The following is a 25,564-nucleotide window of genomic DNA, read 5'->3' on the forward strand; positions in this document are numbered from 1 at the left end:
AATCATAGCGTACTCATGAAAAGAGGGAATTTTTTACAAAGCAAAAAATGCTATTACTTAAGTTGAAACAATTTAATTAACAACTTGTGCTTCTTTAGCTGGACTGTAATGTAAGATTCAATACTAAAATATTTTCACGAAAATGAAATGAAACACATATAATTTAAAAAATAAATAAAAGTTACGCGATAACCTCCGAAGAGATTTTAGGCCGAGCTTCTCTTCCAATTTGCGTCGCGCTCCTTTTAATTTTTCCTACAAATTGGCGGGACGGGACCTACTTGTTTTATGCCGACTCCGAACGGCATCCGCAAGGCAGATGAGTTTTCACTGAGACCTTTTCATGGCAGAAATACACTCGGAGTGCTTGCCAAACACACCCGAGGGGCGACCCCGCTTGGAGAAATTTTCTACTAATTGAAAAACCTTGTTTCTAAAATTTTTATGTTGCTTTTCCCGGGGCGTGAACCCAGGAATTTCGGTGGTAGGCGGAGCACGCTACCATCATACCACGGCGGCCACCTATAATTAATTTTTGATTAATTACGCTTCATTACTGCTATGAACCAGGTGTTTATTTCTCACAATGAACAGATGTTGGTTTTGGTGGTATCACCTAGGAGATTTTTTTCAACTCCACCTCAGCTCGATATGCAAAGTAGGATATCAACTGGGGAAATGTGTTGAATATTCATTCGAGATTTGTACATTTCTCAAAATCGCTCGAAATTAGGATAATAATTGGAAAATATTAATGACATTGGAGATCAACTCGAAAACTTTTGATTTTTCAAAGGTTGGATAGTGATTGGAGAATGAAGTTCGATATCAACTCGAGAACTATATGGTTTAAAAATAATTAAATAATGATGTTGTAATAAATGCTTTTGTTAAACCAATCATATTTGTATAAGTTACATAATTATTTTTGACCAAAATTCAAAGGTAACAGTCTCTAGATGACCCCCAAAAATACCGAGACCGTCATTTTCAATCCCGAAGTCCCGGGATTGAAAAGATCTTCGGGATTCGATGCCTGACTAAGTGAAAAGCTCGGACTCATTTATTAATATGTATCACATGTTGCAATTGTTTTGCACTATATTATATTTATAGAGGGCATGTGTTAAAACTGCTTGAATACAACCGTCCTTAATTCACCTGGTTTTATACTTATACGCATTATTAAATTTTGATAAAATGCAGTTTGCTAGTTAGCTCAATCACTCATGCCCATTATATCATTGTATCACATCACATCATATCGTCACATCACAACATACGTAAACATCTCAATTTAACTTTCATTAGCTCTTGTAGTTTGCACTATTTCATTTTATAGCAAATAGTTCTGATCAATTTAATTAATACTATTAACGTTTCTTACACACATTTTTTGATATTTTTGTGTTTAATATGCACTTACACATGCTCAGCCATATTAAATATCTTCTTTATTTAACTGCACAAAATAGTTTTAGGTAATAATGAACCTAACCACAAAATAAAGTTTTTAGTACAGCGATTAGGAGCAATTTTTTGTACTGAAATTATTTAAATTTTTTTCAATGTTTTTTGTATCATAAGAATTGTCTTAACAGATGTTGTGTGTATATTTTGCAACTGTGTGATTTCAAATTCGTTGCTTGAAGTAGACTCGCGCAGTAAAAGAGATTTGTTGTTTTGCTCATTGGTTGAGATTCTTGAAATGTGTGTAAGTACCCTACAGAAAAATACTGTCACACTTACTTTGGACTAGCTTTTTTCTGCCGAGCAAAACTAATTTCATAAGTTTAAAAAATAAATAAATGTAAGGCGAGATAACCTCCGAAGAGATTTTAGAACGAACTTCCGTCGTGCTCCTTTTAATTTTTCCTACGAAATGGTGGGACAGGACCTACGACACCGAACGGCATCTGCATGGCAGATGAGTTTTCACTGAGAGCTTTTCATGGCAGAAATACACTCGGAGTGCTTGCCAAACACTGCCGAGGGGCGATCCCGCTAAGAAAAGTTTTCTTCTAATTGGGCAAACTTGTTTCTAAAATTTTTATGTTCCTTTTCCCGTGAACCCAGGATATTCGGTGTGGATGGCGGAGCACGCTACCATCACACCACAGCGGCGGCAAGTTTAGATAAAACTTATGATGAATACTTTACACTCTCATAATGTAGGAGACATTAATCCCTTGCTGAATTTTCACCCAATTCCTTTTCCACAACATTTTCTCCAACTACCTCTCTCTCGCATTTTCCCAAATCTCATATTTTCGAAGTTTTGACATAAGCTAGGACTAATGACGCCTAAGCGAAATTTTCTACTATATAGCACATTGACCATATGCAGGCAAATATATTTTGACGAATATCAGTGACACTAAGTGATACTCACATCACTAGTCTGATGCTAAGTAAATGAAGCCACAACAACATTAAAGCAGGCAGTCACTTGTATCTACATAAACGAATCAATCATTATGTCTACGCATATGTACGTACACGCAGCGGAGAAGAGACGCACAAACACATGCATATATCTTATCTGAGATGCTCCCAAAAGTAGGCAATTATCTGTGGAAGTGTCACTCACATATACACGCGCATATGAGAAGTTATACACGTGCATCTGTAGTTATAATTTTATAGCAGTAACTAAGTAAATTCTGAAAACGCCTAGAAGTATGGAACGAGGAAATCGAAGAGTATTAAAAGCAGCAACAGTAGAGGCACGACAGTTAGTTTGATTTATCAGTTGCGAAGTCTAAGTGTTATTTTCAATTAGTCTAATAAAGACCATTTTTTGCATTATTCAATATTGGAGTTATTTATTCAACAGTCTAGTGATTCGAAAATTAGTAGGAGGTTGCAAATAAGAGGAATTTCCGTAAATTCGTTACAATATATTTCCATAATGGAACCTGGCTTGTCCTTAGGCAAAATTTTCTATCGGATGGCATATCTCAAGTGGCCATAAGGTCAGTTATCAGTTATTTCATTGGCCCATTGGTTTGGAAGATCGTGGGTTCGAATCGAGCTCAAGGCCTTAACAATAACTTTTTGCCATTATTAGCATATATCATAAAACATATTGTTTTTTAAATTGAAATAATTTTCTTCTATTCTAATTAAAAAATTTTTTCAATTAAGTAATAATAATAATGACAAAGAATTATTATAGCAATTCTCTCAGTCTAGGAAACGCAGAAAATATTGCACGTTTTCTAGACCAATATACAACATTCAGAGAACGCACTATTTACACAACTTATATCCTTTCCATATGATCCCGCATGTAGCGCCAAAGAGTTAACATGAAATGTACATATGTATATATATTTAAAAAGTTTACAAAACTGCCGCGCACAAAAAATTTTTGTTTTTTTAAGTGGCGAATGTTTGAAAAAAACAAACGTCCACAATAGTAAACAGCCTGCATCACCTGTTGAATCGCTGTTCGATTACTTAAACTCATTGTGAATGATAACTAAGTGAGATATCTTATCTGTCAAATACCTGACAGGATGTTCAATATGGCTACTTTTTAGCATTTTGACAGGGTGTTCAATATGGCGGCGCCTATCTTCAGCGGGTGATAGAAAGAGATACAGAATGAGACAGCGATAGTCAAATACAAATCAGGTGATCTAATCACTTTGGAATTTTGACGTCTATGCAGACGATATCACACTTAGTTATCATTCACAATGACTTAAACTATTTGCTCAATAGTGTTTTTCAAACAGACGACTGGCAATGAAGGAATAGAAAGATTTTTCACTCATATGAATCCACAATGGTGTCAACGTTCTTGTCACATTTATAAATTTTCTTTTCAAATGTATATGAGTTTGGGTATAGAAAATGTAGAAACCGTGGAAAATAATACACAAATGTTATTTGTTGTTGCGTGTAGAAAACTTCTGACAGTAAAATGGAAAACTTTCAACGTTTTCTATGGATTCTAGATAGAGAGAATACCCCTATTGTTAAGGTCTTCAGCACTATTCGCACGATCTCGTCCATTATTTTGTGTCATACCTCCATGTACTAAAATGAATTACAGTATCGTTTTATTGCAGCAACTATGACCTGAAGTCTGGTTTGGTTATGATCTTTGATTTAATCTTCTTTTCATTTAACCAAAAAGCAAAAACACAAAAAGCCTTGTGCGCAGAGTAACACACATAATCAGAATGATTCAGATCTAACAAACAAAACAAACAGGAAAAACGGAAGTTAGGCCACATATCATACAGACTAGACTGGGTTGGCCCCCATACCAAAAAAAAAGTGTGTAAGATCATAAATGCAACCATGTCAACTAATTAATAGAATAAGCAAAAATACATCACTGTAAAGGAAGAAAAGAGAAGATGGTGGACTTCCGGTTCATTATTGGATTGACGACTGAAGAATAAAGTATTAAGATAATTAATCCGAACGTTTCTGCTGTTTTATTAATCATCGAAGGTCGAAATTACATCTCAGGTGTGTTAGCGAACCTCGCGCACTATTATAAACAACTATTTTGTAAAATGGATGCTCGAGAAGGCATTATTAAAGTTTTAACTGAAAATAATGTGGATTTTCCTCCTACTGACAACATTATACAATTACGCAGATTACTGCAAAACATACTTGGCGTGGGAGATAATCGCTCCGCAAATACGATGATACCACTCCGAACACAAATATATTGGAGAACATTCCGGACGAAATGATTGAGATAAACGCTGCCGTTTCTACTGAGTCCTCTGCCGCCATTGTCGTTACCGCTGTTCATACTGCCGCGACTGCCTTCCAACTGCCTCTACTACCGATGTTTTGGTTGAATTCAATTCAACATCTGCCGCTCACGATGTTTTTTGCTGCCGCCGCTACCATCTGTTCTGCCGCCACTGCCGTCACCGCCGTTCATACTGCCGCCACTGCCGTTCCAACTGTCTTTACTACCGATGTTTTGGTTGAATTCAATTTAACACCTGCCGTTCACGTTGTTTTTGCTGCCACCACTGCCGTCTATTCTGCCGCCGATACCGTCTGCTCTACCGCCACTGCCGCCACTACCGTTCCAACTGCCTCTACTACCGATGTTTTGGTTAAATTCAACACCTGCCGTTCACGATGTTTTCGCTGCTGCTACTACCGTCTATTCTGCCGCCGCTACCGTCTGCTCTGCCGCCACTGCCGTCACCGCCGTTCATACTACTGCCACTGCCGATCCAACTGCCTTTACTATCGACGTTTTGGTTGAATTCAATTCAACACCTGCTGTTCACGATATTTTTGCTGCCGCCCCATCAAACTCTGCCCCAATTTACGCAAGAGCCACGACCATAAGTGTGGATGACGAACTAGTGGCGCTACGAAAACGTATGGAAATGTTAAAATTAATGAAAGAAATCGACGAGCTAAGAGCTAGTACTGGAGTACAACAGCAACGTAGACTGGATTTTGCCGATATAGAGCATGCTATGCCCAAGTTCAGTGGTGATGATATATCAGTGACGGTGGGACACTTTCTTCAAAATTTCGAAGAAGTAATGGAGTCGTCAAGAGTAGACGAACGATTTAAATTGCTGGCTTTTCGTCGCTGCCTGGTGGAACAGTCAAAGTTTTCCTTACCTAAAGCTATGCCGAGTTAAAGAAGGCCCTTACGACGGAATTTGACGTGCCGATACAGAGGAACGAAGTTTATAAGATGTTGGCAAGACGCAAGTGGGACAAAAAGAGTGAGTCATTACATTGCTACGTTCTATTGATGCAGGCAATAGGAAAACGGGCAAATATATGCGAAACAGACATCATCGATTTCATAATAGACGGCCAAAACACTTGATGAGTTGAAGGTATTAGTGAGCCGTTTTCAAAGAAAATATTTCACAGTAGAACCAGACTAATATTTGTTAGAAATTAAGTTATACTGTATCGAGGTCGATTACAGTGTCAGATTGGCCGAGCGGTAACTCTTAACACAAATAGCGAATTGTATTAGATTAGGTATTAGATTAAGAAATGTACGATAGTGAAGATAGAAATTAAGTTATAATGTATCAAGGTCATTACAGTGCGAGCTGTAACTCTGAACACAAATAGCGAATTGTATTAGATTAGGTATTAGATTAAGAAATGTACGATAGTGAAGATAGAAATTAAGTTTTAATGTATCAAGGTCAATACAGTGCGAGCTGTAACTCTGAACACCATTAGCGAATTGTATCAGATTAAGAAATGTATGACAGTAAAAATAGAAATTAAGATAATGTATCGAGGTATATACAGTTTCAGGCTGGCCGAGTTGTAAGATCATAAATGCAACCATGTCAACTAATTAATAGAATAAGCAAAAATATATCACTGTAAAGGAAGAAAAGAGAAGATGGTGGACTTCCGGTTCATTATTAGATTGACGACTGAAGAATAAAGTATTAAGATAATTAATCCAGACGCTCTGCTGTTTTATTAACCATCGAAGGTAGAAATTACAAGTTGCTAATGTTCGCCCCTAAATTATGTTGAGGGGGTTTCGGAAATTTTTTTTAAATTTTTTTTGATCCTTCGAAATACAGCCGAAACGGGTTTTTCGTTGTAACTTGGTTATTTGACATCCGATTTTTAAAATTGATATGTCATTATTTTGGCCTTGACAGGCTTCACATTTCCGTTTAATGGCCTGTTAAGCTATGAAGTCGTTTTCACATGATTAGGTCAGCTAACAAAATCCCCCCCCCCCCCTTTGCGTTGAAATCATATTACTAAAACAATAAACAAGGAAGTTATAGCACTTTCAATATATATTGCAACTGTTATTTTACCTGATTCTTATTATACTTAGACCTGAAAGTCATGATATTTTTGGAGGAAAAATAGCAGGGTTTGCATTGAAAAGTTAGTAAAGATATGTCAAATATCATGAATAGGGGAAGTCAAAGTAAATAAGTGAGTCAAACCTGTTGTTTCGTATTTATAAAAATAACGCTATGCGACAAAATCAGCTTTTTTTCTGGGTATTGGACAAACCCATGAACCAATAAACAGATTCCGCATTAAGAAATGAGAGAGCAAAAATCATAGTTAGCCGTGAAATAAATTTTCTCGGCGTAACGTCACGGTTTTGGCAACATGTTGCATTACTGACGAAGTGTTCAGACTTTATTCCAATCGGTGTATTTTGCTCCGTTCTCCTCCTACTACATTTCTTTTAATCTCATTTATTTGGGTCGAGTTGAAAACTAAATAGTATTACTACATAATATCTTTTGGTTGAAGTTTTTATTGTATACGTATGAAAAGCTGATAGTTTACAAGTGACGATTGGATGAAATGACGTGAATTCTATGTTTATGTCTTCATACATGTTTGTTCACATTTTACTCACAGTTTTTTTTTATTTTTTTCGAACGGAATGAGAAAAGAAGAAGTAAAATTTAAGCCAAAAATGTGTTCGGGCGTGGTCTGTAAATCCTGGCAAAATTTAACATACAGCACTTCTTAAAGTACGTTGAGTCAGTGAGGTCAGCTAACCCTGTTTTGCGATAACAGTCGCCAATTGGGGGACCAACCGATGTAAAATCTTCCTTCAACTGTCTCTCCCAACTCAGTGCAGGTTTTCTCTTTCCTCTGTTTACAAGCTGCCGGAGCGTATTCGTTCATCCGCATAGCATGCCTTAGCTAGCGAATCCTTTGGATTTTCAATCGCTGCACTATCGTCATGTCTGCGTAAAACTCATAAAACTCATCATTATACCTCCTTCGACACTGGCCGTAGACATCACGGATAGAACTATAAACCTTCCGGAGAACTTTTCTCTCGAATACTCCAAGAGCCATTTCATCTTCTCTCGACACCTTCCATGATTCTCTAAATATAAGATGGTACATTGTAGAGTTCTAAAGCTTTGTCGAAATTGTGTGACGGCTGTACGAGGAATTCACCATACCTTTTGCTATGCTGTCCGCCTCAACATAGCTGACTTTTTAAGGCTGTATAACTCTGTAATTTATTTTGCCTTATATTTGCCTAAATTACCTATTTGAAAATAAGCTGGCTGAAAAATATTGGCATAAAAGCTTAAGTTAAATCAACAAATGAAAATCTCAACCAAGCGATTTGTAAAAAAAAGCTAAGTTGTCTATTTGTTACTTTCTCGATATAGGGTGTGTTCGAGCTGCAGCAGTGTTACTTTTTATGACAGCGGATAACGTTCTTCAGCAACAATTAAGCAGATGTGGCAATTTCGCGCGTTCGTTGGACGAAATGTTGACAATATATTGATCATCTCTAGGAAATTAGCGACATTCCATCAACTAAGCAGCACTTTAGCAATACTACTGTTATTATTTGGCTGCTCAAACACACCCATATTAATTGTGCATTAAATCGAAAATATAAAACTCAAAAATGACGCTGCTTGTTATGCCCGCAACATTTTTTTAGTTCAAAGTCACAGCCAATAATAGCCAAAGCCATAATAATTTACACGGGTCATCAATTATTTCTCTGATTCAAAAGCTGAACTACCAGCGCTACCGTCATCAGCTCAGTGTCATCATTGCCAGTAGCGCCAATAACACCAAACTCGTGCCTGACACACAAAAGTCGTTTCACTAAATAGCGCAAGTGAAATGTACTACACACTCCCTACTAAGTAGCGTCAAAAATTCGCTTGGAGTCATTGCGTCAATGAGCTACCATTGAGCTGGCAACGCATTGGCGCTGGCGCCATGCAATTTACATCACTAAAATTGCGCGAATGCCCAGGCTCATAACTTTTTTAATCCAGATGGTGAAAACGAAGCAGGAGCAAAACGTATGGTGTATTCCTGGTGCAGCCGTCCCACTTTGTGGAGAATGAACGACTCTACAATGCTCCCTCTTATTAATCTACTCTCTTTGATTAAACGGAAATGTGAAGCTTCTCAAGGCCAAAATAATGACATATCAATTTTAAAAATCGGACGTCAAATAACCATGTTACAACGAAAAAACCGTTTCGGCTGTATTTCGAAGGATAAAAAAAAAATAAAAAAATCTCTCAACATAATCATCAAATTTAGGGGCGGACATTAGCAATTTTTTTTTCGACCCAGTCTAATACAGACGCAACAGGCTATCACTCAAGGCGAACTCAGTACCAGGCGTTGTTATCCCAACAGCTGATTGTTTCTTCTTGATTATTTTCCATACAGCGCCTGGTACTTTAATATGTCACTTACTCGAAATCAATTAAAATTTTCTTTTGACTTGACATTCATCTGCACGGCGAATTGGTTGAATTTGCTTTACCACCGCCTGGCAGGGATTCGACTTGCTATCACTGGTAGGCCTGTGGGATTAGGAATTTGACGACTCTAGTTCGAATCTCACCCGAGGAGAATATAATATCTAATTTAAAAATACCAAGATATCTGAAGAGGTCTTTGGCAGGGTCATTCAATTTTACGAATGTAATAAATTAATAGAATATTAAATCAAAGACCATAACAATATATATAAACAACAAAATTTTTCTAAAAAAAAAACAAATTAAGGGATGGATCACTCTCAACATTTTGGGACATAAACAATAGATAAGATCCGATTCTCAAAGCTCCTCAATATGCTCACAAAATTTCATGAGAATCGGTCGAGCCGTTTTGAAGGAGTTCAATTGGAACGGCAATATAATGAATAAAAAAACCACAAGTAAAAAAAGAGTGCATAAATACATTCAATACGGACAGCGACTAAATTTTTTCCTAGAAGCTCGCGAGATTTACGAGTGTTTCGAGATACGAGACTCTCGCGCGAAGCCCCGATTTATCGGGTCTTAAAATTCTAGCTTGTGTACCATAAAAAAATCGTAAGCTCTAGTCGAATGAGAACAAAAATTTTTTTGTTTGAATTCGGATAGAGCACTCGTTTTTCTATATTTTGGTCCTAATCTAATGAAAAATTTGATGAAAAACTAGACCAGTGAGGTTTTTTCTGCGATAAATAAACTTAAAAAAATATAAATAAAAAGATATTTTATGTCGAGTTTCTGTTCTAATTTGAGTCGTGCTCCTGTTTTTAATTTTTCCTGCAAATTGGCGGGACGGGACCAAAATGTTTTACGCCGACCCCGAACGGCAGTTGAATTTTGCACTGAGAAGCTTTTGACGGCAGAAAGACACTCGCAGTGTTTGCCAAATCACTTCCAAGAAGTGGCGCCGATTAGAAAAACTTTGTTATAATTGGAAAGACTTTTTTCCAAATTTTCGATGATGGATTTCCCGGGGATTGAACCCAAGACATTCGGTGTGGTAAGCAGAGCACGTTACACCACGGCGGTCGCTATGGGATACGAAGAACTTATTAAGCTAAAAGTTTAGATAAAATTTGGAATAAAAAACGCGCATTCAATAAAGACCAACAACTTGTCAAGCTATTACTTAAAATTTTACAACGAATTTCCATTCGATCTCTTGCCTTTTTTCTTTCATTTTTCTTCCAACTCTTGTTTGTTGGTCTTATTTGGATTAAGTCAAAACCCGTGTTAAATTCGTTTGTATGTAGTAACCTGCACAAAATTGTGCGACTAATCACTAAAGAGAGTCATCTCGACTTAAGGGTATGAATAGTAAAATTTTAAAAGTAGATACCTTTGTAAACAATTTTTGAGAAATTTCGCTTTAAACGGAACTAAGGGGTAGTTAAAATTGCAGCGTTTCACATAATTTTACGACAAATTTTGCTACGGGTGCTCTCCAAGTTCGAAGCTTGGCCTTAATCTCCCGAGAGAGGTATAGCCAAGGCGAATCCATACCAGGCGAGTTCAACCAATTCGCCGTACAAAATAATGTCAAGTCAAAAGAACGTTTTCATTCAAGGCGAATCCATACCAGGTGGTGGCAAAGCGAATTCAACCAATTCGCCGTGCAGAAGAATGTCAAGTCAAAAGAAAATTTTCATTGATTTCGATTAACTGACATATTGCAGTACAAGGCTTTGTATGGAAAATTATCAAGAAGAAGCAATCAGCTGTTGGGATAACACCACCTCTACTGAATTCGCCTTGGTTTTCATTGATTTCGATTAACCGACATATTGCAGTACAAGGCGTTGTATGGAAAATTATCAAGAAGAAGCAATCAGCTGTTGGGATGACAACACGTCGTACTGAGCTCGCCTTGGGTATACCTGTTATTGAAGTTTAAACATATTTCCTCCCTCGAGAATGTCAGTTTAAGCGAAATGTTTGGCATTGTGATTGATAACTAAGTGTGATATCTTCTACATAGACGTCAAAATTCCAAAGTGATTGGATCACCTGATTTGTATTTGACTATCGCTGTCTCATTCTGTATCTCTTTCTATCACCCGCTGAAGATAGGCGCCGCCATATTGAACACCCTGTCAAAACGCTAAAAAGTAGCCATATTGAACATCCTGTTAGTTATCATTCACAATGATGTTTGGTGGCGGTAATCTATATGGTGGACTACAGAATTTCGTTCCCGAATAGCATTTATTTTAATAAAATTTTGGTTGTTAAATTAGTACATGGTTTCTTTTGTGAAAATTATCACTTCCATAAAATTATTAATTAGCGTAATTAAGTAAAATGGTGTTAAAGTTTAGGTTTCATCACCTGACGGAAGATAAAAATCACCAAACAGTCAATTTTTCTATATATTATATATTTATGGTTTGAGCGAAAGCGTTTTTCGATACGTGATAGAGGTTTACGCCGATCACTTTATCGGCGGCGGCGGCGTAGGCTCTGGGCGGCGCGCCGGCGTACGCCGGTTTTCTTACTTTTCTTGATTTTTCTATTTAAAAAAATAATATTTAGGAAAGATTTTGTTTGTATGTATTTAAGAAAATCAACGTTTTGGCCATTTCGGAAAGATCCTGGGTTTTTGCCTCAAAATTTCGCAGATCGTTTAAAAATTTTCAGGAGTAACTCCTTGCGGAGGGATTGTCCGTCGTTCACTTACTCCAGAGAAGCTTCAAAATTAACCCCGGTCTTTGGAATTGGTACTGCTGCGCCTGCTGAGAAGAAATAGAGATACAAAAAATGGTCACACTTTTGCCTGTATATCTCCCGCAAAGCGTAGTTTCACCTGGGGTTAACTCCTAATAATCGTCGCGAACACAATTTCTTTAAATCATTTGTGGCTCCTTGGAGGTCACGCACAAAGGCGACTTACGGTTGCTATTAATGCTCTATTAATACTCATGACTCTCGTGGCACAGGGCGCCTCCAGTTTTTTCGGTTTTAAGAGCTACAATTCCCGATATGCGAACAGTAGCAATACCGACCACCAGGCGCTACCACGCCTCCTGCCCTCACACCATATGGCAGCACAGAAGCTATAGGACTGCGACTTCGGACTCATACCTTCGTTCATATCACTTTCCTAGACACTATAGGTATGGCTCCGAAGACTTTCTAACGGATGTTTTTGTCGCGCAATGCTGCCTAGCTACACCAGAGAAACGCCTTGAAACGTTAGGGAGTGACTATTCGGCCAAGGATGTCGCCCTCGAAATCATAAGCAGTCTAAGGGGATGTCATTGCGTAACTCATGGGTGAAAATCGTATAATCGTCGGCGCATCTACGTAGTTAAAATTTTACAAGGACCCTTGATAAAATTTTTAAAATTTAGACCAAAGTTTGCAGACGTTTGTGTTCAGAAACATTGATTTCAATAGTCTTCGTTAAATCAAAACGATATTTAAGAATGAAAGTCGACCGATTTTAAGTTGAAAGATGTTAACTGCTGTTTTTCGGCCTTTTGTTATAAGATTTCATTATGGATGACCGCATAGCTTCACTTTTCAGACTAGTTCGACTGTTCACTACGTTAGGATAGTAGCACACACGGTCATTAGTTCGACTGTCTTGGGAAAGCTTTTGCTTCGCCACTTTGAGTGTTCTTCTTGCGAAGGACAAAGCCTCACCTGGTAAATATGTATATGTGCCTACGTATTCACATTTGTAAAAGGAGCCGTAACGTGTAGATGATATTTAAACTGGGTTGATAGGCTATAATCAATGTGATTCACTCCAAGGAACTAGTTTTGGATAGGGGCGCCAACTTTAGGAAATGTTAAACCGGGAGACTTTTTGAAGGATGAAGTGTGAAAATCAAAATTAACATTTCAGACGATATTGTATAGTTTCGCAAATGAACAATATATGTTTGAATGTAAGCCTAAGTTATTTTTCAAACCCTTCTCATACGTAAATATATCCTCAACTTAAGTATGAGGTAATAATCAGGATTAAGGATAAAGGATTTTGCATCACTGATTTCGCTTATTCTTTCAGCCAATCGCAATATAAACTTTTTAAAAAAATCGGCACTTTTTTTCGGTAATTTTCTTTTTTTAACAACTTTTTACAGTTTGAAAACATGTTCGCATGGGGTCATTTTATTTGAATTCATTGTTCATTATAAATTTTTTGAAAAAAAAAAAATATGGAAAGTGAGCATATAAATTTATTATATAACTTTTCTTTTAGTATTTTGTTTTAATAACTTGGTGAATTGGGAGATGCAAAGTCCGTCTTAAGCTGACATCGAAAGCACCCGTTTTTTAAAATAACTTTTAAACAGTTAGAAAGAGTTAAATTTCGCAATTAGTTTCTTATAACTGGCAGTGATGCGCACTTTAGCTCATAGCCTAAACAGTCTTAAACGAGTAGAAAATATAGTAACGCACCGGACGCCGCCGCCGCGCCGATATTTTTGACATTCGGCGGCGGCGTGCCAAAAACGACAAAAATCGGCAGCGGCGGCGGCGGCGGCGGCGTATATCTCTATTACGTGATCACAAAGCACGATACAGGCCCTATACCATTTTCATGCTCGGTTTCGTACATTTCAATAGACAATTAAAATTTTGTACCGTTCCGTACAATTTCAATTCACGACTGAAATGAATACCAGCCTGAACACACCAAGGCACAAAAGGCTTTATTACTTCGCCACCTTGAACAAAACAAAAACACCTACATATGTATGTAAATAAAAATGTTTAAAAAGCCACCCATAATTGTGATAAGACCGATTTTCAAATAAAATGTTTCGCAAATATTTTTAGATTGCAAATTATTGTCTTTAAGATTGTATCGCAATATCAAGGTTGAGGAATACTTACGGTTCGTTTAGAACAGTTTGAGTCGATTCAAAAGCACCACTGCAATATTCTTATAAGCAATTCATTATACGAAAATTTTATTGAAATCTTAAATTGCGTAATATTATTATAAGTTCTATTTATTAATCGATAACCAAACAAATTACTGTTGCTTACAAAGGGCTATTTGTCCTTTTTTACTACGCTCCAGCTGCTCCTTGTTCACTAAGAATCAATTTGTTTTTTATGTATATGTGCAGTATTTAAAATTTTGGAAGTCCAAGTTAGAGTTTTAGATAAATTTTGCAATTTATGTTACTATTATTAGCTATTTTACTTTTTTTGTGTGACGAAATCTTCTATTAGCTGCGCTGCGTAAAAAAATTTGACTTTGAATTCTCCTTTGGTAGCGATAACTATTCATGTACAAATAAAAGGTCGTGAGAATAGTTAGTATGCATCTAAAACAGCTCAACCACCCTTATTTCGGGTATTGCGCAATCTTTCACTGCGCATTGTCCTCTCCCATAAAATCCACTATATTCGTATACATGACAGTGAAAGTTATGAATAATTATAATTTTTATACTCAGTTGAGCAGAGCTCACAGAGTATATTAACTTTGATTGGATAACGGTTGGTTGTACAGGTATAAAGGAATCGAGATAGATATAGACTTCCATATATCAAAATCATCAGTATCGAAAAAAAATTCGATTGAGCCATGTCCGTCCGTCCGTCCGTCTGTCCGTTAACACGACTTGAGTAAATTTTGAGGTATCTTGATGAAATTTGGTATGTAGGTTGCTGGGCACTCATATCAGATCGCTATTTAAAATGAACGATATCGGACTATAACCACGCCCACTTTTTCGATATCGAAAATTTCGAAAAACTGAAAAATTGCGATAATTCATTACCAAAGACGGATAAAGCGATGAAACTTGAGGTTGACTTGGGTTGACCTTATGCCGCAGAATAGAAAATTTATAAAATTTTAGACAATGGGCTTGACACCGCCCACTTTTAAAAGAAGGTAATTTAAAAGTTTTGCAAGCTGTAATTTCGCAGTCGTTGAAGATATCATGATGAAATTTGGCAGGAACGTTACTCCTATTACTATATGTATGCTTAATAAAAATTAGCAAAATCGGCAAACGACCACGCCTACTTTAAAACAAAATGTTTTTAAAGTCAAATTTTAACAAAAAATTTAATATCTTTACAGTATATAAGTAAATTATGTCAACATTCAACTCCAGTAATGATATGTTGCAACAAAATACAAAAATAAAAGAAAATTTCAAAATGGGCGTCGCTCCCCCTTTTTCATTTAATTTGTCTAGGATACTTTTAATGCCATAAGTCGAACAAAAATTTACCAATTCTTGTGAAATTTGGTAGAGGCTTAGATACTAGGACGATAACTGTTTTCTGTGAAAAAGGGCGAAATCGGTTGAAGCCACGCCCAGTTTTTATACACAGTCGACCGTCTGTCCTTCCGCTCGGCCGTTAACACGACCACTTGAGCAAAAATCGATATATCTTTACTAAGCTTAGCCCACGTACTTATCTGAACTCACTTTATCTTGGTATAAAAAATGGCCGAAATCCGACCATAACCACGCCCAGTTTATCGATATCGAAAATTACGAAAAATTAAAAAAATGCCATAATTATATACCAAATACGAAAAAAGGGATAAAACATGGTAATTGGATTGGTTTATTGACGCAAAATATAACTTTAGAAAAAAACTTGGTAAAATGGGTGTGACACCTACCATATTAAGTAGATGAAAATGAAAAAGTTTTGCAGGGCGAAATCAAAAGCACTTGGAATCTTGGAAGGAATACTGTTCGTGGTATTACATATATAAATAAATTAGCGGTACATATACAACTAAGGGCCACTCCCTTTTAAAACCCTCATTAATACCTTTAATTTGATACCCATATCGTACAAACACATTCTAGAGTCGCCCCTGGTCCACCTTTATGGCGATATCTCGAAAAGGCGTCCACCTATAGAACTAAGGCCCGCTCCCTTTTAAAATACTCATTAACACCTTTCATTTGATACCCATATCGTACAAACAAATTCTAGAGTCAACCCTGGTCCACCTTTATGGCGATATCTTGAAAAGGCGTCCACCTATAGAACTAAGGCCCACGCCCTTTTAAAATACTCATTAACACCTTTCATTTGATACCCATATCGTAGAAACAAATTCTAGAGTCACCCCTGGTCCACCTTTATGGCGATATCTCGAAAAGGCGTCCACCTATAGAACTAAGGCCCACTCCCTTTTAAAATACTCATTAACACCTTTCATTTGATACCCATATCGTACAAACAAATTCTAGAGTCGCCCCTGGTCCACGTTTATGGCGATATCTCAAAAAGGCGTCCACCTATAGAACTAAGGCCCACGCCCTTTTAAAATACTCATTAACACCTTTCATTTGATACTCATATCGTACAAACAAATTCTAGAGTCAACCCTGGTCCACCTTTATGGCGATATCTCGAAAAGGCGTCCACCTATAGAACTAAGGCCCGCTCCCTTTTAAAATACTCATTAACACCTTTCATTTGATACCCATATCGTACAAACAAATTCTAGAGTCAACCCTGGTCCACCTTTATGGCGATATCTTGAAAAGGCGTCCACCTATAGAACTAAGGCCCACGCCCTTTTAAAATACTCATTAACACCTTTCATTTGATACCCATATCGTAGAAACAAATTCTAGAGTCACCCCTGGTCCACCTTTATGGCGATATCTCGAAAAGGCGTCCACCTATAGAACTAAGGCCCACTCCCTTTTAAAATACTCATTAACACCTTTCATTTGATACCCATATCGTACAAACAAATTCTAAAGCCAACCCTGGTCCACCTTTATGGCGATATCTTGAAAAGGCGTCCACCTATAGAACTAAGGCCCACTCCCTTTTAAAATACTCATTAACACCTTTCATTTGATACCCATATCGTAGAAACAAATTCTAGAGTCAAACCTGGTCCACCTTTATGGCGATATCTGTAAAAGGCGTCCACCTATAGAACTAAGGCCCACGCCCTTTTAAAATACTCATTAACACATTTCATTTGATACCCATATCGTACAAACAAATTCTAGAGTCACCCCTGGTCCACCTTTATGGCGATATCTCGAAAAGGCGTCCATCTATAGAACTAAGGCCCACGCCCTTTTAAAATACTCATTAGCACCTTTCATTTGATACTCATATTGTACAAACGCATTCTAGAGTCAACCCTGGTCCACTTTTATAACGATATTCCGAAAAGGCGTCCACCTATAGAACCAAGGCCCACTCCCTTTTAAAATACTCATTAACACCTTTCATTTGATACCCATATCGTACAAACAAATTCTAGAGTCACCCCTGGTCCATCTTTATGGCGATATCTCGAAAAGGCGTCCATCTATAGAACTTAGGCCCACGCTCTTTTAAAATTATCATTAACACATTTCATTTGATAACCATATTGTACAAACGCATTCTAGAGTCAACCCTGCTCCACTTTCATAACGATATTCCGAAAAGGCGTCCACCTATAGAACTAAGGCCCACTCCCTTTTAAAATACTCATTAACACCTTTCATTTGATAGCCATATAGTACAAACAAATTCTAGAGTCACCCCTGGTCCACCTTTATGGCGATATCTCGAAAAGGCGTCCACATATAGAACTAAGGCCCACGCGCTCTTAAAATACTTATTAACACCTTTCATTTGATACTCATATCGTACAAACAAATTCTAGAGTCAACCCTGGTCCATCTTTATGGCGATATCTCGAAAAGGCGTCCATCTATAGAACTTAGGCCCACGCCCTTTTAAAATACTCATTAAAACATTTTTGAAATCTATAACAGCCAATAGTGCCATCTATAGCAAATAGGCAGTACTACCATTTAGGAATTATAATGGGCAATGCAATATCAAAAATTTAAAAACAAGTTTTCTCAATTAGAAGAAAATTTTCTGAGCGGAGTCACCCATCGGCAGTGATTTGGAAAGCGTATTTCTGCCATGAAAAGTTTCTCAGTGAAAACTCGTCTGCCTTGCAGATGCCGCCCGAGTCGGTATAGACATGTAGGTTCCATCTCGTCAATTTGTAGGGAAAATTAAAAGGAGCACGACCGACGTAAAATTGGAAGAGAAGCTCGGCCAAAAATATCTTCTATCGCGCCTTAATTTTTTTTTAAAGCAAGTGTCAAACAAAAGAATAACATACAAGCAGAGAGAGGAAGAGATAGCAAGAAAAAACGTAAACGGCTTGACGGTACGGATGCTGTAGTACTCTTCCCCTCTCTTCTCACCCCCTTCGCCTATGTCGCGGCAGACTTGAATTTAAGAACTGTTTGTTTAAAAGGGCACGTAGATGGCTATCTGTGGCAGGAAGCCACTTCCAAGGACATGCCAATGTTAAACTTGCATATAATGTGTATAGACGGGGGTTACCCCTGATACAACGGGTATGAGACTTCTCATGTCTAGTCACAAACCTGCAGAGCTACAGGGAAAGTTTTAAATTTGGTATTTACTTCGAAACTCTTAAATTTCTCAAACAAATATTAAATTTTCTCGAATATCACTTTTTACACGGCAGAATATCACTTTATGCTGTAATTGACGCTTAACCTCATAGATGATTCCGACAAAATTATACAAAACGCGTGAGTCCTTGCTTTGAAATGGCTGACCACAATTATAAACACCACAGAACAGTGCTCGTGGCGATCAACCTATCGAAGGATTTCACACAGTCTAACGAGGTGGACCGCGAATTTCTTGAGTAGTCTGCAGGCATCGATACAGTTCGAGAGCCAAATAACTGAGTCAAGAAGTGTTAAACGGGGGTTGCCGCAGTTGATACTCTATCCCTTGACTTGCTTAATTTCTACATAACGAAGCACCTTTGTTTAATATGCGTATAACTGTAAAGTAATGACAACGGGCCCGGGTTCTTACAAAATTAACAGTTATCACTCAAGTGATTGATATGAAATTATCACCGACTAAGTTCACAGCTACCCTGTACACGAGTTTGGCAGGATATATGACAGCTATTGGACATCCACTTTTTTTTTGGGATTATGACAATGCAGTGGGAGTAACGTTATCCCAAGTAAAGAGGCATAAGGGAGGTTTCATGAGAAAGGGAACCTTGGTGCGGGGATAATTTTTCTTATCAAACTGGAGACAGTGTGGATTAGGGTGGTTACAAGGTATATGGTGAATTTCAATTTTTGTTCTATCTTTCGGGACACCCTCCTTAAATATGCTAATAGATCAGAAAATGATTATTGCAAAGTTTCAGGCCAATCCGATAATGTTAAAAGGTGCCTCATTGAGGTCAAAATTAGGAAAAACAGCGATTTTGCAGAAAAAATGTTTGTGTTTCGTCAGTAAAAGTGAAATCATTTATGCCAGGAACTTGACTCGTACACCATTGAATATTGTAATGTCCATAGAAGTTTGCATGGAAATTCAAAATTAGGGATATCTACTATGACCTGATCTGATTATTGCTAAATACTGCTAAAAATAACCGTTTTATAAAAATATTATTAAGATCAAAATCAATACAAATAAAATTACCTATCGAATGGTGTGCGAGTCAAGTTCCTGGCATAAATGATTTCACTTTTACTGACGAAACACAAAAAATGTTTTCTGAAAAATCGCTGTTTTTCCTAACTTTGACCTCAATAAGGCACGTGCTAACATTATCGGATTGGCCTGAAACTTTGTATGTATCATTTTCTAATCTATTGGCATATTTATGGGGGTGCCCCAGCGGAAAATCTAAAATTGATTTCTTGTGACCACCCTAGTGTGGATACTTATGTGGTAAAAATCTTCATTCAACCAAAAACTATTAAAGTTAATCTTAAAACTTATTTTCAATACCATTTTTTACTCTTAAAACTGCCACTCCTTGCTACATATTTAGTTTCTTGTCACTCAAGTATGTATTCGTAAAAATCGTCTGCATTTTTGCGATTAATTTAGAGGATTTGACGGGATATAGAATTTTTGAAAAAATCGATACTTTTTTCGGTTAACTTGCTTTTTTAACAACTCGAGGTCAATTTGAAAACATGTGCGACTTGGGTCATTGGGTCATATTTGAATTCATTTGTCTTTGTTAATTTTTTGAAAAAATTATGCAAAGTGAGCATTTAAGTTTTTTATATAACTTTTCTAATAACTTGGTGAATTGGGTGATGCAAAATCCGTGTTAACCTGGCATTGAAAGCGCCTGTTTTTTAAATAACTTTTGAACGAATTAAGAAATGGCAGTGATGCGCATCCGTTGATACCCCTTTCGACCATATCGGACCAATTTTCAGCATGAAGAATGAATAGCCTAGACAGTCTTAAATGAGTAGAAAATATAGTAACGCGACGAACGCCGCCGCCGTGCCGATATCTTTGAAATTCGGCGGCGGCGGCGTATATCTCTAATACAGGTATACAGCTAAATAACCTACTATAATATACAACTAATCGAAAAGTTTGTAAAAATTCTAGACCTTAAGAGAAATAGTAGGCGAACGTGGTAACTGAGAGTATAAAAGCAGCGCAAACTGAGGAATAATCCATCAGTTTGAATTTCAACATTGTAAGCGAAGTACGCGAGTAACTTTGTAAATAAAGAACATTTTACTATACCAGATTTGGAGTTATTTATTCGACAGTTAAGCGATTCGAACAATTTTGGAAGGTGCCGACCAAATCATCGGCGACCTTATTTATAACATGGAAATGGCAAATGAGGACCATATTGGACATCCACGTCGATGGCATAACGCTACCGACTGTCTTACACCCTAAAATATTGCGTGTGACGCAGGATCTACATTTTGGCCGTAATACAATTCTCAAATCTCTGTCCGGCAGGGGTAAAGGCAAATAAATGCTCATTACCACTTACAAAGCAATTGGCCGTCTGATTGCATGCGACGCGTCCTCGATATGGTCGCCGATCCTGAAAGTTTCCCACTGGAACAAAATACAGGCCTGCCAAAACACCGCTCTCAAAACCGCTACGGGCTGTCCTCTTATATCCCCAGAACACCATCTACACAATGAGGCTAGAGTACTCCCCATTAGGGAGAGAAATTAAATGCTGAACTAACAAGTTTTGTTGAATACTCAGAAACCTGACAGACATCTGATTGAAGAGGCCACACCTCCCACGGGCTTAAGAGATCATCTCCATAACCATTATGAGGAAATACGACACCTGAGAACACAGCCGTGTGAAGTTAAAAAAACACAAACAAGCGTCGGACCTCTACGTCAGGAGTTGGAAAAATCTAAAAGCGTATAATCGATTAATCAAATTATTCAAAAATTTTTCAGCGCCCTACATACTACATACTTAGGCATCTTATGTCGGGTTGACAGCCAACTCAGAGAAGACGGATATGGTCTTGTTTACTAAGAGGTCCCAAATTGGACCATGACCAACCTAATAAGGGGTGACCCTGCAGGAGATCCCTTGCACAAAATATCTAATATCTTATACTATGGGGTCCTTGTTGGACTTTTTTTTAACTTTTTTTTTCGAATAAATGCATTTATATATTTTTGTTATTTTAAAAAACCTTGATATAACTACTAGCAAATTTAGTACTTGTTCTTTTTAATACTGTTAATATTTTCGCTGCAGTTTCACCTGACAGACTGGTGTCCCCTACAAACGGATGCTTGTTTGCGATTTTTCACACACATATTCAAATATTTCAAGAGCAGGTTTCTATATTTATTTAGACATGTAACACACAATATGAATGCACTTCATTTTTCAGAAAAAGTTATAGTTTTTCTTTAGTTAATGTCTTAATTTCAGGTGGAATATTATAACTGCTGTCATCGAGCAAAGAGTCAGCGCGTATGCGCCATGGCAACCGCGCTACTGTTGGCAGCCATAATTTCGAAATAGTAAAATACTTCGTTTACTTGGGAACCAGCATCAATATTAACAACAACATCAGCTCTGAAATCCAGCGAAGAATCACTCTTGCCAATAAATGCTACTTTGGACTAGGTAGGCAATTGAAAAGTAAAGTCCTCTCTCGGCACACGAAAATCATACTCTACAAGCAGGGCCGTAGAGAGAAAATCCGGGCCCGGGACTAAACAATTTACAGGCCCCCTATAAAAAATCCACTAATACATTTGATTAACTTGAATTAATGACGCCTCATTCATGAATCATATTTGCCACATCAACTATGTGATTTTTGGACTAAGAGCTGCCAATTAAATTAACACAGAAAATTTACTATTTATACTATTTTATTGTAACGTAGAAATAAAATTCCCTTCTAACAGCCACATATTGTTTCAAATAATCTGTTCTAGTTATTTGGTAACATTTTAATACATTTCTGATAAATTTAATGATGATTATAAATATTTATTCAATATAGAAAGTTCGGATATCAAAGACTTGCTTTTTTCGCTGCAAAATTTTTTATAATAATATCAGAATTTAACTGTCTTGCCAAAACGGATTCAATACAAAGCGTGGCAAGTCCTGAAACTCGCTCTTAAGATGAACACGATCTATGAAAGTTTTTGATTCTTGAAAGGACGCTGAAGGAACGTTCTGCACTAGCTACAGTGACAGTTATAGTGCAAAAGATACGTAAAGCAACACAAATGTTGGGGAAAATCGTATACAGATTTTGAACATATGTAGATGGCATTTAGCAATTCCAATGGTGACAGACCTTTTCAAAATTTGCTTCGTAAATGTATTTCAAGTGAATTATTTCGCATTTTAATCTTTGAGAAATGTCCGACTTGTATTTTTCGACAAATTTTGCTGCACTCGCCCGAACCGTAATTTCATCCATGTCTTCAAATTGCCACAAAAAGGAAAACGTCTCGTTCAAATTTCTCATAGCTGCAAATCGTTCAGTAATGCAGTGATTACCGAATCGACGATCACCCAGAATGTATTGTTTTTAAAATCAGACTCTGGATCATCCGTAATCATCTCATTTCCATTATCTTCAAAACCTCTTTTGGGTTTTCCCTTTCGAATGTCCGGAAACCTTGGCGAGATGTTCAATTGAATGGCAACTGTTTTGCATTCGTTTAAAATTGTTTCCCATTGGTTCCTGATCAACTTCAAATCAGCTAATAAAGCATCTAGATGTCGGACCTCAACATCTATGGTGGCGTCTCTAGCTTGGAGGACCACGTTTCTTTCATTAATGGTAGTCAGTATTTTGGACCAAATTGAGGACAGCAAGATACATTCTAACTTGTTGATGTACTTGAGAATGCCGGTAACATCGCCGTATGCTTGCGCAGTCAAATTTGGCTGAAATACTATGAAGAGAGCTCGGTACATTTTTTTTGAGGATGCCCCATCGTTGTGGAGTGCTGTTGAAAATAGTAAAACATTTTTGTACAACTCCTAGGAAAGTAATTGCAGCCGTACAACATTCTGCAGCATCAACACCACATAAATTGAGACTATGGGTTGCACAAGGCGAGTAATCAGCATTCGAGTTTCTTGTCGAGAATGTGACGTAGTGCTCCGTTGTAAGCTCCTTTCATATTGGCGCCGTTATCGTACCCTTGTGTACGATATTCTTTTAATGGGATTTCATGTTTACCTAGAGTAAGGCAAATTAGATCAGCGATTTTCTGGCCAGTTTTTTGGTTACAATTCAGGAAAGCCAAAAACCGTTCTTGAGATGTAAAATTTGTTGCTTTCGAATTGAAATGGAGTTAGAGCAAAATGAACGTAGTCTGTTCAACGTGACTAGCATCAGGCATAGCATCAATGATAATAGCAAAATACTTGGCTTTCTTGCCTTGATCTAATATAGTTTTCCTCACGTGCTTTGCACAAATTTCTATAAACTCGTTCTGAATGTCTGGGGCAAGATAGTGAACTTGTAAACGTTTGTGCTGCTGTTGTGAAATCCTAACTTTCTCCAAATAATCTCTAAGTATCGGATCATAATGTCTTATGAGATCTTAGATGCCCAAAAAATGTCCATTGTTTCGTTCACCAAGATATATACTTTCGCCTTTGAAAGCTAGGCGTCTTTAACCCAAAAATAAAATAGTGTCTAAATTCTATATACAATTTCTTTCCACTTTCGAGTTTCAGTGATTAGCTGTTCATTGATAAGTGTATCAATTGTTGCCTCCTTTTGAATTAGATTTTGTAAAGATCGCAATTGAATATAACATTTAATGTGATCTTGAATATTTTCGTGTGATGGCAGTTTATCGAATAGCTTCTTCCATACCTGGAATTTCGAATATCCGCACAACAAATTTTAGGTCGATTTAAAGTATTGGTGCTTAACAGACGACATGGCAAGCAACAAAAAGCATTGCTACTGGCACTCCACACTAACCAGTCACGCTCCACTTTCTCTCCATTTGGCAAGATTCTGTTTAACAACGAGGTAGGAAATGCCTCGTCATGACAATAACGTGGAAAAATGACAGGACACTTTTGATGACCTCGACGAATTATTTCGTTGACTTCTTCAGAGCGCAAAAACTTATTATTCACGGTACCGATATCGAAGTCGTTTAAATAATCTGGACTTTGATACAGAGTTGGTGGTATTGTTGGAAGACTTTTTGAAGATGAACCTTCATCAGTGTCACCACGAAAACTTTACGATTTCGGATTCATGTAAACATACATTTTTGTTTGATGTTTTTATTGTCTCCTCAGGCCTAGGCAAAAAATCATTATCAATATTCGTTGCTTTTGAAATTCGGCTTAAAATTCGCACATGGAACAACTAAAGACGCTCCTGAATTAAAAAAAATTTCTTAGTACCTCTAAATCGCGGGCCCCTGAGAAACCCCGAGCCCGGGGGGAATCCCCCCACCCCATACTTGACCCCAGCTTGAATTCTTTCATCTTTCGTCGAAGTTTTGGTACCATTTTAAATTTTTCTTATACTCTGTGCCGTATTTTTCGATCGGGTGACGGCAATTTCTGAAAACAGCGAAGTCGATCGTCCTCACTCCATTAATTAATATCTGAAATTGTTGTGTAAACGTATTTTTATGAACAATATATGTACATTTTTTCATCATCAAATATATGGGAAAAAGAGGTGGAGACTACATATGTATATCGAATTTGTGTGTGTATTCTATATGTGTATTTTTCAGTTTTATATAGAAAGTGGGCGTGGTAATCAACCGATTTTGTGATTCTTGTCTAGCGCATCTTCAACCGTTTTTGAAGTCGATAAAGATTTTCAAAAAAAGAAGCGGCCTTAGTAGGCGTTGCCAAGCGCGTTTTTTTCAAGATAGTTCAATACAGTTTTTAAGTCCATCTTACGAAGTTGATCATATACAATTTTAGCTTTTAGCTTTATAAATGGCGGAAGAATCCCATTAAGTATTGA

General features: G+C 37.3%; 1 protein-coding gene across 2 annotated transcripts in view; it reads right to left on the reverse strand.

Moving 5' to 3' along the window:
* Drat (Death resistor Adh domain containing target) overlaps positions 1-14,204 on the reverse strand; it is a 121,442-nt gene extending 107,238 nt beyond the window's left edge. Inside the window, exon 1 of one of the 2 annotated variants that reach the window (XM_067776785.1) lies at positions 14,133-14,204. Coding sequence is in view for 1 of the 2 variants with exons in the window: in XM_067776783.1 (XP_067632884.1) it covers positions 1,427-1,440 (14 nt within the window). In the remaining variant the exon portion in view is untranslated. Of the gene's footprint in view, positions 1-1,426; positions 1,623-14,132 lie in introns of those variants that run through there. The other variant, XM_067776783.1, reaches the window with a different exon arrangement.
* Positions 14,205-25,564: the final 11,360 nt, after the last annotated feature.

The sequence above is a fragment of the Eurosta solidaginis genome, chromosome 3 (assembly GCF_040869045.1).
Source record: "Eurosta solidaginis isolate ZX-2024a chromosome 3, ASM4086904v1, whole genome shotgun sequence".
Taxonomy (NCBI): Eukaryota; Metazoa; Arthropoda; class Insecta; order Diptera; family Tephritidae; genus Eurosta; species Eurosta solidaginis.